Source organism: Gymnodraco acuticeps, unplaced genomic scaffold (genome assembly GCF_902827175.1).
Source record: "Gymnodraco acuticeps unplaced genomic scaffold, fGymAcu1.1, whole genome shotgun sequence".
In the NCBI taxonomy this organism is placed as follows: domain Eukaryota; kingdom Metazoa; phylum Chordata; class Actinopteri; order Perciformes; family Bathydraconidae; genus Gymnodraco; species Gymnodraco acuticeps.
In genome coordinates this window covers 457759-478456 of record NW_022990392.1, presented here as the reverse complement: position 1 = coordinate 478456, position 20698 = coordinate 457759, and the positions used below count along the sequence as shown (strand labels likewise).

General features: G+C 41.2%; 1 protein-coding gene across 1 annotated transcript in view; it reads right to left on the bottom strand.

Moving 5' to 3' along the window:
* Positions 1-20698, bottom strand: part of LOC117551614 (neural-cadherin-like) — a 508256-nt gene that overhangs the window by 164382 nt on the left and 323176 nt on the right. The window contains exon 25 of the mRNA XM_034224543.1: positions 14468-14697. Within this exon, the coding sequence (XP_034080434.1) occupies positions 14468-14697 (230 nt within the window). The remainder of the gene's footprint in view (positions 1-14467; positions 14698-20698) is intronic.

Sequence of the window (20698 nt, the reverse complement as noted above, 5' to 3'; positions counted from 1 at the left end):
GAATATGTTTCTCTGTTGTCCACGTTCATAAAGCATAAAGCAACAGCATCAGAGCACGGAGTCTCTAGATGAGTTTACAGTAGTCCCTCGTTCTTATTAAACATCCATGTTGTAGTCCGCTGTATAGAAAACTGTAGTTTCCATAGTTTCCCCACAGCAGCAGACGCACATTCATGACGTCCGCTGGCGCATCATAAACACGTCGGATAGTGAAAGTGCAGTCGGATTCTCTAAAAGCATGTGCATCACTGTTTCTACACGGATTTGAACGGACCACTATTGTTATTATTATAAGCATGTTGTAACTTCCGGTTGTCGTCATCTCCGGGTATCCCGTGTGCCTGTTCTGTTGCTGATAGCTTATTATCTTAACTTAATCGATCGTTTTAAAACTCTTGATCACGGCAACTGCCTGACGTTGTAATCACACGTTACTATAACTTAAGCACTCACAACTCTCCTTCTCTTAGCGACTGTAACTCCACAGTTGCCTACACTCTTTTCGGGTTTGCTAACGGTAGCTACTTTAGCTTGATAGCTAGCCATGGCTCTTTCCCCACCCTCGGGTGCTATTTCCTGCTCTAACTGTCTCATGTTTGGTTACTTCCCTACCTCCTTTACTGGTACCGATACATGTGTTAAATCTAGTATCGTTGTTAGGTTGGAGGCGGGAATCATAGCCATAGAAGCCCGGCTCCGCATCTTAGAAAGTAACTCAGCTAGAGTAAAGCCCATGTTAGCCGGTGCGGACCGGCAAAAGGTAGCTCCTATTAGCCGTCCCCCGGCAACTCCCGAGCAGCAGGGAGACTGGGTGACTGTTCAGAAGGGGCATAACGCGAAACCCGCAGGTCCCCACCAACCCGTTCACATATCTAACAGATATTCCCCACTCAGCGAGACACCCGCTGAGAAGCCAACTCTGGTTATTGGTAGCTCTATTATGAGACACGTGAATTTAGAGACCGAAGCCTCCACAGTCACATGCATTCCGGGGGCCAGAGCGGGCGACGTTGAGGCGCATCTTAAACTGCTGGCTAAAAATAAACGTAAATACAGTAGGATTGTTATTCACGTCGGTGGTAATGATGTTCGTTTACGCCAATCAGAATGCACCAAACTTAATGTGGAGTCGGTGTGCTAAAACAATGTCGGACACCGTAATCTTCTCTGGTCCCCTCCCCAATCTGATCAATGATGACATGTATAGCCGCATGTCATCATTTCAGCGCTGGTTGCCTTGGTGGTGCCCAGCAAACAATGTGGGCTTCGTAAATAATTGGACAGCCTTCTGGGGAAAACCTGGTCTGATTAAGAGAGACGGCATTCATCCTACTTTGGAAGGTGCAGATCTCATTTCGGCAAACATTTCAGGGCTTTGTGGACTTAATCCATGACAAACGAGTTGAGACCAGGAGGCGGAGTCGCAGTCTTACACGCTTCTCTGCGCTCTCTCCTAGGGAGTCATCCATAGGAATCCCGAACCCAATAAAATACCCAATATTAACGGTGTGTGTGTCTGCCCAAGGACAAGTTAAGGTAAAACCTAATAGAGGTGTCATACATAATAACCTAATAAAAGTCAATGTAACAACTACTACAGTGCAACAAAACAGGAATATTAAATGTGGTCTCTTAAACATAAGATCTCTAGCATCTAAAGCAATATTGGTAAATTATTTAATATCAGATTATAATATTGATATATGCTGTCTCACTGAAACTTGGTTGAGACATGAAGAATATGTCAGCATAAATGAGGCCACTCCATCCAGCCATATCAATACTCATATTGCCCGAGGCACGGGCCGAGGAGGTGGAGTTGCAGCAATCTTTGACTCAAGTTTACTTATCAATACTAAACCAAAATTAAATTATACCTCCTTAGAAAGCCTCGTTTTTAGTCTTACGCATCCGACCTGGAAAACTTTGCAGCCAATCTTATTTGTTACAGTGTACCGTGCACCAGGTCCTTATTCAGAATTCTTATCAGAATTCTCTGAGTTTTTATCAACTTTGGTTCTTAAAACAGATAAAGTAATTATCGTAGGTGACTTTAATATTCATGTTGACGATGATAAAAATAGCCTTACTGTTGCATTTAACTCTATATTAGATTATGTTGGTTTCTGTCAGAGTGTAAATAAACCAACCCACTGCTATAATCACACTCTCGACCTTGTTCTGACTTATGGTATTGAAATTGAGCAACTATTAGTCGAACCACATAATCCTGCTTTATCCGACCATTTCTTAGTAACTTTTGAAGTACTGTTACGAGACTACAAAGCATTAGTCAAAAGCTCTTGCAGCAGAATCTGTTAGTGCTATAGCCAAATTTAAGGAAGAGATTCCACCAATACTTAACTCGATAGCATGTCTGCATGTCAGGGAGGAAACGAATACAAAATGTACACCACCCCAAATTGATCATGTTGTTGATAGTGCTATAGATGCGCTGCGAATAAAATTAGACTCTGTTGCTCCTTTGAAAAAGAAGAAAATAAAACAACATAGATTAGCTCCATGGCATAATGCCGATACCCGCAAAATAAAGCAAAAGTCGAGACAACTTGAAAGGATATGGCGTTCCACTAAACTTGAGGAATCTCGTTTAATTTGGCATATTACTCTCAATGAATATAAGAAAGCACTGCGTAAAGGGAGAGCAGCCTACTACTCTTCATTAATAGATGAGAATAAGAATAATGCAAGATTTCTTTTCAGCACTGTAGCCAGGCTGACAGAGAGCCATAGCTCGATTGAGCCTTCTATTCCCATAGCACTCAGTAGTAATGATTTTATGTGCTTTTTTAACGATAAAATTGTTAATCTTAGAAACAAAATTAATGACCTCTTGCCTTTGACCAGTATAGTGTTATCAACAGCTCCCGGAAACGTAAGTTCTAATATTACACTAGATAGTAAACTAGAATGCTTTTCAGCCATTAACCTTGAACAATTCAATTAAATGATTCTCTCTTCTAAACCATCAACGTGCATGTTAGACCCAATTCCAACTAAGCTGTTGAAGGAAGTTTTTCCATTAATTAGCACTTCTTTATTAAATATTATGAATATGTCTTTATTATCAGGCTATGTTCCACAATCATTCAAAGTAGCAGTGATAAAACCTCTTCTTAAAAAGCACAACCTCGATCCAGAGGTTTTAGCCAACTATAGACCTATTTCTAATCTTCCATTCCTCTCAAAAATTCTTGAGAAAGCGGTCGCAAAACAGTTGTGTGATTACTTAAAAAACAATGATTTATTTGAAGATGTTCAGTCTGGCTTTAGATCACATCATAGCACAGAGATAGCTCTGGTTAAAGTCACAAATGAAATTCTAATAGCCTCAGACAAAGGACTTGTCTCTATTCTTGTTTTGCTCGATCTCAGTGCTGCATTTGATACTATCGACCATGATATCCTATTGCAAAGACTAGAGCACTTAGTTGGCATACAGGGAACTGCTTTAGGCTGGTTTAGGTCCTATCTATCTGAACGCTCTCATTTTGTACGTGTTAACGATGAATCTTCCACGCAAACCAAATTTAGCCATGGAGTGCCACAGGGTTCAGTGCTCGGACCTATTTTGTTCACATTATATATGCTTCCGTTAGGCAATATTATAAGGAATCATTCTGTAAACTTTCATTGTTATGCGGATGATACTCAACTATATTTATCAATCAAGCCTGATGAAATTAATCATCTAAATAAAATTCAAGACTGCCTTAAGGACTTAAAAACGTGGATGACCTTAAACTTTTTGATGTTAAACACGACCAAAACTGAAGTTATTGTACTTGGCCCGAAGAATCTACGAAACAAATTATCTAAAGATACACTAACTATGGATGGCATTAATTTGGCCTCCAGTGAGACTGTAAGGAATCTTGGTGTTATATTTGATCAGGATTTATCCTTTAACGCCCACATAAAATCAATTTCAAGGACCGCCTACTTCCATCTACGTAACATTGCAAACATCAGGCATATCTTGCCTCAAAACGATGCAGAGAAACTAGTCCATGCATTTGTTACTTCAAGGCTGGATTATTGTAACTCCTTATTATCAGGGTGTACCAAGAAGTCAGTCAAGTCGCTTCAGCTGATTCAAAATGCTGCAGCTCGTGTACTAACCAGAGTTAGGAAAAGGGACCACATGACTCCTGTTCTGGCTGCCTTACACTGGCTCCCTATAGAACACAGGATAGAATTTAAAATTATTCTTCTCGCCTACAAAGCCCTTAATGGGCAGGCGCCATCTTACCTTAAATAACTCATTATACCCTACTGTCCTACTAGGGCATTGCGTTCCAAGAATGCAGGGTTGTTGGTTGTTCCTAGAGTCTCTAAAAGTACAATGGGAGCCAGAGCCTTTTCTTATCAAGCTCCACATTTGTGGAATCAGCTTCCAGTTTGTGTTTGGGCGGCAGACACCCTATCCGTTTTTAAAAGTGCGCTTAAGACCTTCCTTTTTGATAAAGCTTATAGTTAGGGCTGATTAGATTCAGCCCCTAGTTTTACTGATATAGGCTTAGATTGTCGGGGGACATCTTACTTCTTCCTTCTCTCTGTCTATACCTGTGTACTCTCATGTTCCGATTAACCCAGCTTCCCCAAATGTATTACATTGCATTTAGCTGACGCTTTTATCCAAAGCGACTTACAATAAGTACATTCGACCAAGAAGATACAAACTTGAAGAAAACAGAATCATATAAGTACATCATGTTTCAAGTGCTACTCAACTGGCTTTAGATGAGCCAGTCCTTTATTAGTATATAAGTGCTTTGTTAGTATGTAAGTGCTTAATTAGTATATAAGTGCTTTTTATTTAGTTTTTTGTCTTTTCTTTCATTCTATCGCTCGAAGTGGAGTCGAAATAGATGAGTTTTCAGTCTGCGCCGGAAGATGTGCAGGCTATTTGCTGTCCTGATGTCAATGGGGAGCTCATTCCACCATTTTGGAGCCAGGATAACAAACCGACGTGTTTTTGCTGATGGGAACTTGGGTCCCCCTCGCAGTGCGGGTGCAGCGAGCTGTTTGGCTGATGCAGAGCGGAGTGCACGTGCTGGGGTGTACGGTTTAACCATGTCCTGGATGTAGGAAGGGCCAGATCCATTCACAGCATGGTAAGCAAGTACCAGTGTCTTGAAGTGGATTCTAGCAGTTACTGGAAGCCAGTGAAGGGAGCGGAGGAGCGGAGTGGTGTGGGAGAATTTAGGTAGGTTGAAGACCAGACGAGCCGCTGCATTCTGGATGAGCTGCAGAGGTCGGATGGCACATGCAGGTAGACCAGCCAGGAGGGAGTTGCAGTAATCTAGGCGTGAGATGACGAGAGCCTGGACCATGCAGAACCTGCGTCGCTTTCTGGGTCAGGAGGGGACGCATCCTCCTGATGTTGTAAAGAGCAGCAGCGGGTTGTAGCAGCGATGTTTGCAGTGAAGGACAGGTTGTTATCTAGGGTCACACTGGAAGGGTATAAAGTGCCCTTCCAGTGGATAAAACATAATAGAGTGCCCTGTAGGGAAACATTTAGTGTGGAAAACATGATACAATTATCTCTAAGGTGGCATTAATGCAGTATAATTCAGGCTGTCCTACATGCTAGAAAGCTTGGTGCCCTACCACGTGCAGCTGGTGTCCTTTAATTGTTTTCCCCCCAGCCCCTCCGACAGCCTCCAGCCTGTCATACATGCTGCCCGTTGGCCTTTACATTAATTGTTTGCTTCTACTCTAATGCTCTGAACGCCAGGTATATATGTCTGTCTTTTTGGTGTCTATATACGCCGGGATCCGGAGACATGGATGATCCTGCGGTCCTGTGTCCTGGATCTTGAGTCGTGGCTGTGGTCCTGGATCATAGGTCCTGGATGGATATCCTCGTGGATTAATCTTCCTATTATACACACATGCATTTCCAAACATTTGGACTACCTATGTTGCAAATGTATTATCTTTTCAATTTACACACGGCATCTATTGCACGTCTGTCCGTCCTGGGAGAGGGATCCCTCCTCTGTTGCTCTCCCTGAGGTTTCTCCCATTTTTCCCTTTAAACTGTGGGTTTTCTCCGGAAGTTTTTCCTTGTACGATGTGAGGGTCTAAGGACAGAGGGTGTCGTATTGTCATACTGATATTCTGTACAAACTGTGAAGATCACTGAGACAAATGTAACATTTGTGATATTGGGCTATATAAATAAACATTGATTGATTGATTGATAAAGCACCGCAGTCTCTTCTCCTAAATCCTTTTGAATTCTCCTATCCACTATCCCTTAACCCCGTGACGTTTCACTCAGAGGTCAAGGAATAGACGATAGGGTTAGACCAGGGGTCGGCAACCCGCGGCTCTCGACCCGCATGCGGCTCTTTAAGCCCTCTACTCTGGATCCCTTGAGCTTAGACAAAAATAAGAAGGAAATAAAATAAAAATATTTGTAGGACTATTTGTATTTTGTTGCACAGTTGAAAATGTTTCGTATCTTGTATTTTGAGGTAGACACATACATTTTTTTTAAAAAACGGTTTTAATTATGTCAACTAAAATATGCGTCACATCCTGCTACGGTCCCTCACCAGCGCCTTTTTTTTTTGCAGGTGAATAACCTGACCCCCGTCTCGATGAGCGAACTATGGATACATCAAAGAAAAGTATCTGAGGAACACAGAGGGTTTAATTCTGTGTGGACAGAGTTATATACTTTCACAGCAAACAATGCTGGCTTACCGATATGTTTGATATGTGGAGAAAAGATGTCAGGTGCTGCAGCCTTTACGTATAGGAGGGAAAACATGGAAGAGGAAGATAGCTGACGATCTTCAGTCATAATTCAATCAGTAAACTCTTTTTATGTTTTATTTATTTCAAAGTGGGCCCATTTTAATTATATTAATTTTCTTCAAATGTGCAGAGGACTCACCGAGTGCTGTGTTAAAGGTCCCATGTCATGGCCATTTCCACTTATCATAATTCCATTGTTGAGGTCTACTAGAATAGATTTACATTGTGACATTTTCCAAACTCACATTGGTTTCACATACAGCATCTCTGTAAAGTATGTGTATTCAGCAGTATTCACTCTCTCCACTAAACGGCTCGTTGCAGCTCTTGCCCCCCCCCCTCCCTGTGAGCACAGTGTGCTCCGATTGGTCGGGACCAGTTGGGACGTTGTCAATCTCGCTGAGCTCCGTGGAGGTGTGATTTCCTCGTTTAGCGATACACAGCCAAACTCATCCTGAGCACACACAAAGTCACAGCCGAAGTAAAAACAATAAGTGTGGCTTGATATTGAGTAAGAAAAAGGTAGATAAACGCTGTGAGAATGGGTCTGCAGAGAGAATGGGTCTGCAGAGAGAATGGGTCTGCAGAGAGAATTTCGCCATGATCCCAACTGTCTGTTATCAGCCTGCAGCCAGGGAGGAGAAATCAGCAGAGCTGCCTGCACTGAGTGTGTGAGGAAGTCCGTGGATTGGTCAATTTGGAACAATCAGCGGGGGCTTAACGTAACGGCTCCACGGATTGGTCCATTTCGTTCCGGGTACGGATGACATCATAAGTACCCGGAAGAATCAAATGGACAGTGACGTATCTCCAACGAGGCGTTTTGGGGAGGTATTTTCTGTTTTAGAGTTTTACTCGCTACAGGGTGTACTTTGAGGGTTTTGACTCTGCACACCGTTTACATGCATAAAAACCTTCATAACACACAAGGGGACGGGTAATAACCGGAAAAGAGTTATTTGTTTATTATTAAAGGTAAACAGTTTTCTATAATGTAATAAATAATAAATGCAAAACAACTGTAGTTTTTGTCTATGATGTAACAATATATACAACTTTATAAGCTATCAAGCTATCACATATGTTTTGCGGCTCCAGACAAAAACAATTGGTGGAAAAGGGGGCAAAATGGCTCTTTTGGTCAAAAAGGTTGCAGACCCCTGGGTTAGACGAATATATTTGTGATCATACTGTGTGACCTGCTTGTATGCACTTACACAATATGTATACTGTTCTCTCTATGTGTTGTACTGTCTCAGTGTGAACAGAGATTAAACAGCCAGCCAAACTCTTTTGAGAGCCAGGGAATGAGCAGCCATGCTCCTTTATTGAATTATTTGCAGTCTACTGACATTCAAACGGAGTGAAACTATAAAAAAAAGAAGATACAAGGCACTTAATGATCTCATAAATGCAAGTGTAACATACACATATTAACACATAGGACCGCTAAGTGTAAACAAGGTAAATATAGCTAATGCTAGCTGTGCAATAAGCATGTATACAGGCCATGATACAGGCTAGTATGGCTAACGCTAGCATGAATGCTAGCGCGAATGCTAACACATTTTAACGCAGTTTAAACATCTCCAAATGTCATCACATAAACACAATACATGTTACTAATCCTTACAGTCTTACACTTACATTGCTTTCAGACGGACTTGACCCTTTTTCTTCAGGTTGCATAGGGAAAATTAGTAGCAGTCTACTGCCATTGTGGGCGGTGAACACAAAACGTAGAACTGAGAATTTAGTCCAACTTCCTTTTCAATCAAACTCACTTCCTTTTCAATCATACTCTCTCACACACATAACCATTCTTATGCACACACCCTATCATTCTGTTTTATACACATACTTATAGTCATTCACATTAACTATTATTACCTCTTATAAGCTATTATTCGGCCTTTCATTCACTGCTACTGTTTTACATATATAATATGACTATATTGTTATTAACATGAAATACTATTCCCTCTTACATAGGTTATTATTCTGTCTTACATACATTGTTTACCGATTACACACATACTACTATCCTCTTTCACATACACTATTATAATGTTCTATTAGATTATAGTTGTTTGTGAAAGACGATAGTGTGTGTACGAGAGAGTATGATGGTGCGTTTAAGAGATGTTGTTTTTGTGTGTGAGAGAGAATAGTTATTTATGTATGATAGTATGATAGTAAATGAAGGAAGGAATGACAGTACGTTAAAGACGGTATGATGATGTGTGTGAAAGAGTCTGGTGGTGTACATGTGAGATTATGATATGGTTTGTAAGACCAAGTATGAGTTGTGAGACAGCCTTTCACACACACACACACACACACACACACACACACACACACACACTCTAACACCCAAATACACACAGACACACTCAATTTGAATGTTGTGGAACCGTAAGAGGGTCACTGCATGCTCAATGTTCTGGACTGATTGAACCTAATTCAGACTGGATTACACTAACTAACCATGCACTTCACATCTATTCCACTTAGTCCACCTAATGGGCTGATCTGCCATGGCTGTAACCTTGTTAATGCTTAATTACTCACATATCTGTATATATGTACATTCAGTGGATCATTGCTTAACTCCCGTTATTTGTTATGTCTATTATACTGTAAATACATGTTTATTCTTATTTAATTTGTTATTTTACTTGTATTCTTTTTTCCCCAATGTATATTCCATGTGTATTATCTGTGTTTCTTCTTATTCTGTTGCTGCCATAACATGTGAATTCCCCTACAGCGATAAATAAAGGTCCATCTTATCTTATCTATTTCATATAAGTCAAGCACATTTGCCGACATAAGTAGTGGACATGTTTTTTCCATTCAGAACTACCGGATTTAATTTAATCTTCCTCCGTCATTACTGTAGTCAAATCGAAGATGAATGCTTCTATTCATTGGTTTTCCTTGGCTATTATGCTACTGAGAGTATGTGCAGCCTTGCGGAGATTCAATAAAACACGGAGAGCGATGTGTCCGATTGAAATGATTGGATGTGGCCTACGGTTTATCCTAAAGCGTATCTATAAATACTCTCTTCCACATTCTTTGTGTTCAGTCTTACATGACAGTTGATCCGTCCAACAAAAAAGGTGTGGATGTGGATCTAAGTGCCTGATTTGTATCTCCTTTTGAGACATGTGGCACTGAAATTAGACAGACTTTAAAAGGATTTTATTCTGCCAGTTCCCTAGTAGAGTCTGGATTGAGGCCATGTGCAAATTGAGCCACTACTTTTTTTTAATTGCACTAAATCAATAGATACAGTCAAGGTACAAAATAAGCTACTTAAAGTCCCCTATTATACTGTTTTTCATCAATATTATAGCTCTCAGATATATACAAAAAAAAATTGGCTCCAAATACCAAACAGATCATTGCAGCATTCCATAATCCCCTCTGTCCCTTTAGAGAGTATATGTTACAATGTCATAACATATCATAAAGTTCTGATTACAATATTTATACTTAAAATGTTGCTTAAATAAAAAATAGTTCATGTGGTTACTGTGTACCATTTGACATTATAATGTAAGAAGTTGAGAAGGGTTTGTTTTCAGACAAATCCTGAATATTTTGGCTTCATTGGAATCTATTGTAATGTATCGTTTTAAGCTCACTGTGACTGAATGAAGTGCACTATGCGTATCTATATTATAAAACACAAATGCATTATGAATCGATGGACAGATGTAAATAAGAGATGGAGTCCGGTCAACTGGGTCTCTCCTTAATGTAGGTCTGCTGGTTCTTCCCAGCACAGGATAATGGATCCTTCAATTCCTAGACATTAAAAGACAATGAGACATGCAGTGGGAGAAGGGTGGGGGGTGCAGGAGATGAAGAAGGGAGTCAAACAGTAGGGAGACACCTGGGGAATAACGATGAAGTCATGCTGGGTGTCAGGTGGTTAAAAAGAAGTCGGTAGACAGCTGAGATATTCACCAGGAAATAACTTCTCTTTGCCTGACACCTAATCTTATAAAAGAATGAGTGATTCTGTTCAAGGACACCCAAAAGAGTGCTACATTCATGCTTCAATTCGTCTTAGCCAATAAGACATTTTCAATTATTTATGGAAAGTATTGTTTTTCTTTCATTCTTTTGTGTCATTGTGTCATTTATTTTCTCTGCATATTATACTCAAGAAAATGCTCCATCTATTTCTTAACCCCCAAAGCCTAGATGAAAATGAATCAGCATGCCACATCTTATAGTCTCCCAAATGAAATGAACTAAGGCATACGTTGGGTCTTTCAAAGGCAGAACCCTGTATAGCAAGTAACAGAGGACCAGGGGGACCTTTTGTTCCAACACACTAAGAAGCCTCAACAATCCATGGGAGCCTGCCTGCAGACCTCCACTCTCAGGACAGTTCCGTTGCAGGCTGCACTCTCAGGACACCTCCACTGTCAGTACAGGAAGTGACGATTCTGACGAACACGATTTTTTTCCCGTCCACCGAAGGACTCGTTTGATGGAATTTTTCAAATCACAATGGAGACTCATCATGGAGTTTTTCGCTCAAATGACACCATAGAGGAATGTAACAGGAGTTGACAGGGGACTCTGCCCGCCTCACGAGTGCCATATTTTTTAGGCTATTTCACCCGGTTTCTACCGGGGACACTGCCCGGTCTCGGGTGTCCCCCCACGGCCTGTGTCCGTTAGATTGATTGAACTGTTTTGCCCTTCCAGCGCGTATCCCTATGCGTAGCTAGACAGTTAGCTAACATTTAAAAGTCCTCCAATAAAGATGCAAGGTTTTCTTTCTTGACTTTACTGTTCTTCTTTTACTTTGTAAAACTGTAACAATACAGAAATTCTTCCTGTACTGACAGTGGAGGTGTCCCGAGAGTGGAGGTCTGCACCGGAACTGTCCTGAGAGTGGAGGTCTGCAGGCAGGCTCCCATGGATTGTTGAGGCTTCTTAGTGTGTTGGAACAAAAAGGTCCCCCTGGTCCTCTGTTACTTGACCCCTCTCCAACAATCCTTTCCAGGACCACATTAATAATACCAAGATGAACTTTGGTAGAAGAGCGCCATACCAATGATTATTCAAAAGTCAGAAAAACCCATGTAGCATCATTAAAAGTCAAGCAGAGCGAGCTGGACTGAACACACTGAGGGATAACTTTCATTATTCAAAAGAAAAGTGAGTGAATAAAGATTTTCTTTTTTCTGAGGCATTACTGGAGAATATGAATAATAGGCACCACTTCATCTCCTGCATCCCCTCCCCCCCTCATTCACCCCTTCCCTACCAGCTCCTCCGCCCCCCCACCCCCTCTATCTCTCTGCTTCTCATTCATCCTCTCCATCGCCACGCTTCACATCTCATTCTGATCAATGTCTTCTCCGGAGAACCCTGACTGAATTCAGATTAAACACTCTGCACTCGCCTCACAAATCACACCTGAGCTGCTGCAAGCACATCTTCCTCTTCCTCTCTGCTTCCTCTGTTGCCATGATTTTCCAATCATCAGAACTTATTTGTACATTTCTACTCTTGTTCCAAAACCATCTTTCGCATTGTGTCTTTTTTCGACAATAGTCACAAGAAAAAGAGGGAGCGCAGTTAAGAAGCTACGAGAGGCCAATGGCTGAGTTCGTAGATTGACCTGAACTGACCACCATGGCCATGACTGGACACACACACCCAATAACACACACACACTCTCACACATGCAAATTCTGACGGGCTCATTTCCTCTGAGGGCATCGGGTTAGCCCTTTCTCTTCCTCTCCCCCGGCATACAATTCAACTTTCTATGGTTCAAGCTTTCACACACACACACACACACACACACACACACACACACACACACACACACACACACACACACACACACACACACACACACACACACACACACACACACACACACACACACACACACACACACACACACACACACACACACACACACACACACACACACACACACACACACACACACACACACACACACACACACACACACACACACTCTCATTCAGACTTTTGAAACGTGAAATGAGGTCTGACTGAGACCAGCGGCCAGGCAGCTTCGGTGTGATGAAGTGAAACGTTTGTTTTCCACTAACTCTCCTCTAGGTAATGATCATGTGCTTTTTTTCCATTCTGCCCGGCCTGCCCTCTCCAGTGGCTCGAATGAAATGTATTAATACACTTTAAGACTGAATAAGATCTATGTAACGTTGTAGACCTTTCTCTTTTTTAAACTGCACAGTTCAACAGGAGTTTGTATCCATTTCTTCCTGCGACCGCAACAGCCAGAGTATTACAGGGATAATCCACACGCAAAAGTCAAATTGGGTTGGATTTAAAAGGATGTTCGACACTGGAATATGAATAAAATCGAAATAACTTCCTGGGTTGGCCCAGAAAAGAACTGTCTAACACAATGGCCAAAAACAGGTCCCATTTAGCTGTGTCCCAGATATCAGAAATGGTTCAGTTAAACCTGGTTGAGGCTGATCTTTGGATACCTGTAAACTGTGTATTACTGACACTAAAAGGAAGTACAACATGTTCACCATGGGTGTCCTGTTCAGACAAACTGTACAACTGTGGGTAATATGAATCTGCCATTAATTAGGCATAATTGCAGTTCAAACCATTTAAGGTTTTGTTTAGACACAGTAGCAGTGGGCTTATCTCTCTGTCTCTAAATTTACATTTTTGCTTCTCATATACCACCTCTGTAGGAGAAGAAGACATGTTACCTTACTCCAGAATGGGACACCTGAATGAAGTAAGCTAAAAAAGTCATTTGTGTTTTTGAATGACTGAAATGCAATGCAATTAACAAACATTTCTATTCATCTTTATTTTTATGTTGCATGGTCATTGCCACATTCATATTACTCATTTGGTTTGATTCAAGTAATCACCAGAGGAATTCATCATCCCCAATTTTGTATTTTGAATATAATATTAAAAAGATATTACCTATGCCAAGAAGGTCATGGTTTATAGCAATTTTAGTTTTTCCGTTCGTCTGTCTGTGGGATTACAAAAAAACGACTGACACCATTTTTGTGAAACATGGCTTAATGTCATAGCAGAATATTGAAATAAGTGTTCATGATTTTATTTATTTTGTGTCTTTGCATCATTTTACAAAGTATTCAGTGAAATAGTTTTCTGGCAGTCCATGTGATTTAAGCACTTGATCCATTGAAATGAGTATAAATAGACTCGAGATGCTACACCGAAAAACACATGTCTCTTTCTGGCGTGAGTTGGTGTATTAAAGAAGCAACAGATACCACAAAGTCACAGCCACAAATATTACATTTCTGTTGTTTGAGTCTGTGCTCAAGCTCAATGATAATGAGGTTCAAGTGTCAACTCTGAGCTTTAATTGGATACTTTATACATACACATAAATAGCCCCACAATTTAAAGTGGGAAGAAATAATTGGGCAAGTTAACATAAAGTTATACAAAGTCATAGTACTCAATATTTAGTTTAGGCAGACAATACGCAAAGTGTACAGAGGTATTTGACACTTACAGAGAGCAAAGATCAGCATGAAATTATTTGATTCTTACTTGTTTCCGGCCTTTTTGTCTTCTCTTTAATGAGTAACAAGTAAATACCACTCTTCCATCCTAAAATAACACAAAGACTTACCTTTTGTTTGTGGGCGGTAAGATAACCATGGATTTTTTCTGGCTGGAGGAAGGTGGCGCCACCGTGCACGGCAAAGCGAACATCCAGCATCTGCACCTTCACATCCATTAGGCTAAATATGTTGATATCATCAGGCGGAACGTAGAGCATCTTAGACAGGAAGTCCACCAGCAGCTCGTAGCGGCTCCGCTGCTTCCCTCTCAGTTCAATGAACTCCTTTGCTGTGATGTCTGAGAAACACACACACACACACACACACACACACACACACACACACACACACACACACACACACACCCACACACACACACACACACACACACACACACACACACACACACACACAGGATTGGAGTCTTAGACTGTATAGAAGTGGTCTCATTATTTCCACCCCCGCTCAAGGATAAATCCAATTATTTCCAAACTGAACTCAAAAACAGTCCAGAACACTGGAGACTGGAGCAATGATGATACATTATTGAAAATGGCTCACTTGATCTGTCAACATCTTTTGTTTGGTGATTTGTGTATGTGCTGCATGCCAGTTTATGTGTGTGTTTGTGTGTGTGCTTGCTGAAGAAGGACATGATTGGGGGCTGGATTTCAATACCAAACTGTGCCAGCAGGCTCTTGAGCAAGACATTAATTCTGCCTCTTTTTATTTCCTAGAAAAAGACCAGCATTTGTGGTAGCATGTGGAAGTTAACAAAAAACCGATCAGCTTCAAGCTTCATCTATAGACCATTGGACTTTTCCAAGATTATGAACAGGCCTGATGTGTCAGGGTTAAGATAAGTCAAAAGACCTTCAGAAACAAGCTTGGGTCATATTACAAGAATAACCAACAGAGACTTAGTTTCTCCAATCTGGGTCCATCTTCAGTACCAATGTTCCACATACAAAACAAACAGATTCCAGGTTAAAATGTTCCCTCCTTTACTACTTCCAGACATGGGGAGCACAGTAGTATTTTCAGACTTGCTTGATGGTTGCGAAAACGTGGACTTTAGCAGCAGTAGATACAGCTACAACAATTAAAATACCCCTTTTTCACTGCAAAATCAGTTCCGTTTTAGTTCCATGATGGGAACTGGTTTTTAAAGGTCACCTATTATCAGTGTTGGGACTAACGCGTTACAAAGTAACGCGTTACAAAGTAAAGCGTTACAAAGTAACGCGTTAGTGTAACGCCGTTATTTTTGGCAGTAACTAGTACTCTAACGCATTACTTTTGTAATTCAGTAACGCAGTTACCGTTACTACATGGTGCGTTACTCCGTTACTGCATTAGTTTTTTTTTTATAGTCAACAGCCAGGCGAACAGAGATGAGAACTGTACTTAAGTACTTGAGTAAATGTACTTTGATACTTCCTGTGTCACATGCGGAGACGCGCTGTGGGCGTGTTTGTGTTGTTTACTAACAAGACTATCATGGCGGCGGCGGAGCTCAAGTCTAGTTTCTCCACCTGGAGATATTCTCACTATTTCACTTTTGTCGAGCACAAAGAAAAGAACGTTGTAGTTAAATGTAAGTTGTGTCCTGGCGGGTCAAAGATCCTATCTACTGCCCAAACCTGTAATTCAAATCTCTTAAAACATCTGCAAAAACAACATGCTGGGACGAAGCTAGTAGCTAAGACCACAGAGACTCAGCCGACGCCACTCCACCTCCACCTAAGCAACAGCGGCTGGATTTTAACCAAGGGACTGCTGGCCAGGGAAAAGTCGATAAAGCCATTGCACGGTATGTTGTAGAACACATGCAGGCTATTGCTACAGTGGAGTCACCCGCTTTCAGGGAGCTAGTTAGCATGATAGCATGTCCGGGCGGCACACGGCATATGGGACGGAAAACTTTTTCCAACTACCTGGAGAAAGAATATACAAAAATGGAAAGCCAGCTAATATCGATGCAATCCAGATTGCATATAATGCATGTCAAGTTGATCAACAGATTGTATTATTCTCCAATGCAATAACAGTACTGAAACGCATTACTTTTTGGTGTAAGTAATCAGTAAAGTAACTGAGTTACTTTTGAAATGAAGTAACTAGTAATGGTAACTAGTTACTGGTTTTCAGTAACTAGCACAACACTGCCTATTATGCAAAATCCACATTTTCATGTATTTTATCAACACGTGTCCCCTCTGTGTAAAGAAATTCTGAATGTTTCAGGAAAAAAGATTCACTCACTTTTTGTCCTGATCCATTTATATAAAAACCTGTCTGAAAATGAGCTGATCAGATTTTACCCACTTTATGATGTCATAACGATTTTTGGCTTGTGTAACCATTAGCCAATCACCAACCAAGGTAACACCCCCCACCTTATCACCTGAATCTCCTCCTAGAGCACCATTGTGTTCTTTTTAACCAAATATCTCTCAGAGGGGCGTGGGGAGGGGCTCCTTATTTTCATCTAAAGTAACAGACAGAGAATCAGCACTTTGGAAACAGGGCTGAAACAGAGGGGATTATGGGATGCTACAATTATCTGTTTGGTATTTCAGCCAAACACTTCAGAGACATGTTTTGTATATATCTGAGACCTATACTAAATTGATGAAAAACAGTATAACAATCAATTATATAATCGCCTCCAAACTGGCCCTGAAACCATCTTGGTGGAAAAGGGGTAAAAGGAAAAGCCTCTGAAATGGCAATGGCAAAGCTAATAGAGTGTATTCGTTTAAGGAATGAGGTCCTAGGGGTCCAAGGTAAAAATGTCGGTATAAAGTTTAACCAAGTTGAGTTTATTAAGCCTGTTGCGTACTCCCTTAACTCCAGTATGAGCCACTCTCCTTAGAGGTAATATTTTCTCAAAATCACTCGCCCAACAGCGTCTGTATCCTTTTCTTTGCACTGATCACTCGCCATCTCTTTAGACATTGTACTGACTGTGCTGCTGTGACAACATTTCCATTAGGCAAGGACATCAATGGGTACACAGCCCACACAAACCATACTCAGCACGATAGCTTATCTAACAGCTTGAACCAACAAAAAGCTGGTAAACTCTTAACAGTGTAAAGGTCCTTACACATCAAGCCGATTTTCGGCGTCGATAGATGTCTGGCCGTCGATGAGCGTCCGGTCGCCCTACTCAGATTGGTGTGTCCCACCCCGTTGTGTCTTTTCGGCCGTGCCGACACCTTCCTCCGCCGATTTAACATGTTCAATCGGGAGGCCGTCGGCTAAAGAAATCACTCTGATTGGCTGTTCAGCTTAGCGAATCAGTGCATGAAAAGCGAAACGGAAGTGAGGGACCCAAACAAACTATTAAGAAGGCAAATCTGAGATTTCATTTACCTCCAGCTCTCGACTCAGGTTCGGGAAAGCCCCATGAGCTTCTCGCTGTAGAGTAAAAAATGGAACGCACCCGCTATTTGTTGTTTGTTTATATCACGGTCTGTTCTTCTTCTCTCGGTTATCACGCAGTCTGTCTTCCGGTTGTTGCCTCTTTTGAATGACGAATACACACTACCGCTGCCTGCTGGTAAGGAGAGTTATTGGCACTCACGCATGCGCAGTTCGTACGTGCTACTTGGCCATCGGCTGAAGTCTTTGCGGTGTGTTCCAGTGCGACTGTTGGCCAAGACGCAGGAGACATGAGGCAACACAACAGTCGTGTTCCGTCGGGACGTGTTCTTTGGTGTCAGTTTGGTGTGTAGGCCCCTTAAGATGTGTTATTTTCATATGTTATCTACATTTAGAAATAAAACTCACTGCCACCCAACAGAGTGATAAAGAAAGGAGTCCTCACACTAGAAAAGGAACATTTTACTACTTCTGGGTCCTTGTCTTTAATTCATTGTTTTGTTGATTGTGTTTTTTGTTAGATGCCTAAAATAAGGACTGTGTTTAACACGCTTAAGAGATGTTAATGTTTTGATCAACAACATGAAACACATTAGTTAATACTCCACTGGTGAATGTCTGAAGCTTCTGTTATGAAAACAGCAGTTGCTAACAAGGGACTAAATAAGACTACTAACTGTCATCTCGCCGAACATTAGCCGTCTTTAGCTTAGCAGTGGTGATGTGAAGTCATGCGACCGTGATCTAGTTCCTATGGCCTTAAGCTTTTGTCTTCTGCCAATTACATTAACACTAGAACCGCCAGAGGTCGCCGTATACCTAAAGCCGCCAACGGGTAAAATGTACCCGCTATTGATTTTCAAGGTACAATGTTCTTTTATTTATCATACAGAACAGTGAGTTTTGATCGCACAGGGATTACATTTATACCAATATAATCTGTGGACTCTCAGCTTTTCATATGATATAGTTTGTGCAGATAGCATGAAGTATAAAATATCGCTAAGAGTGCTGATTTAAAACGCTTGGTGCAGGTACAAATCTCTCTATCTCTCTATCTATCGATCTATCTGTAATGTTCTGTTCTATGGACATATAATTGTCTACATAAACAGACGACGCGGACTACTATCTATAACTATCTATCTGTCTATCTCTCTATCCATCTACCAATCTATCTCTCTCTCTATGAGGAACCGCAGTAGACAAAAGGCGTTGCTATAGCAACACGTCATGTTTACGCTGCATTTTCTATGAGGTAAATATTACCCGCTGGCGGATATAGGTATAAATGGCATTTTTTTTTGGCGATTTTTTCAATCTGACTTCATATTGACAATTGTTAACAACAGAGGGTGCTACATAACACACTTTCAGCTAAACTAAGGGACTGGGAGACTTTAATATTGTTGTTTGCGGGTAAAATGTAGGGATGCACCGAATATTCGGCCACCGAAAATTATCGGCCGAAAATGGTTAAAAAGGCCCTTTCGGCCGAAAGGGTTTTAGCACCGAAAAAATATCACCGAATGTCAGAACAGGCTTACGTTGGTAACCTAACGTGTTGTTGTGATGACGTAATAAAGACGCGGCGACCATGCTCGCGGCTGGCTCACAGGGGGGGGGGACATTGACCTTTGTCATCGAGATTGCCCTGAGCCTTTAACAAATCGTATTAAATAATCTGATGACAGACTGTAAACAGAATAGCTGAATTTTTAACAAACTAAATAACTCAGTTACCTCTAATCATTAACCCATGTTTGTATCATGTAGTTAACTCCGTGTGTTGCTGCTAGCATACATAACACCTGACGTGGAAACGTTACTCGTGGATGGGGCTACAGAGCTGCTAGAAAGACGGTCGAACCCGGTACATTCCTCCGTCTGCATGCGGTGCACTTTTGCTAAATGTTTAGACAAATTGCTCGTGCTTACATGCTAAACTCTTATTGCACTTATGGTAACAAGTATTCTCCACATCGAGACGGGTAAAGTTTAACCACACCTCGGAGCGCGTTCTCTCCGCCATCTCCGCAGTGTGCTCCGCTGCATGTAGCAGCTGCGTGTGTGTAAACTGCCCCGCCCCCTCGCACACAGACGGGGGAGAGAGATCTCGTCTGATCGAAAATACATCATAGACGCATTTGTTGTCTTTGCATATTAGAAACGAGTTGGCGACACTAAGACTGCGATATAATGTTTTTTAGCAATAATACATGACATATATAAATGTACTGTATGCATTCAAAAGTGCTGAATAAATGTTTTATGGACCCATAATAGTGATTATTATTTAAAGGAGACCTATCATGCTATATTTAAATGATATAGTGTATGACCATACCTATATAAGGTATATTTATACATTTTATTTTTCAAAATACCAAACAGATCATTTTTTAGCCATGCCTCGTTTCGCTCATTTTCGCTCTTTTCCAAGCCTGTCTTTGACAATTCTGAGCAGCAGCTGACCACGCCCCCCTGCAGAAGAGCGGGGCATGAGCCGGTGAGAGTCACGTTAACATGCTTGCTGTGATTACGAGTGTGGAATAAACATGTCATCTCAGAGCAATGCATGTGTTCAAGCGTATTATCAATTTGATCCAGAGACTGACCCTGAAGCAGCGGAGGTTTTGGTGGAGGTGCAAAGATCTCGGTTGCAGCAGGACGTTTCTGAATGGTTAGTTGACAAGCTGTTGTTCCTATTTATTTTACTCTGTTACGATGATTGCTACTTATTCCGTTCATATTTTGGCTAATTAGCAAGCATGCTATGTGTACAGTTTATAACTTAGAGCTTGTAACGCAAAAACAGCGATACATATATATATTTATAAAGGGAGACATTCATATTTTCAGCATATATACAATGGCCTCATTGCGTTTATTAATAGTTTACAGCCCTT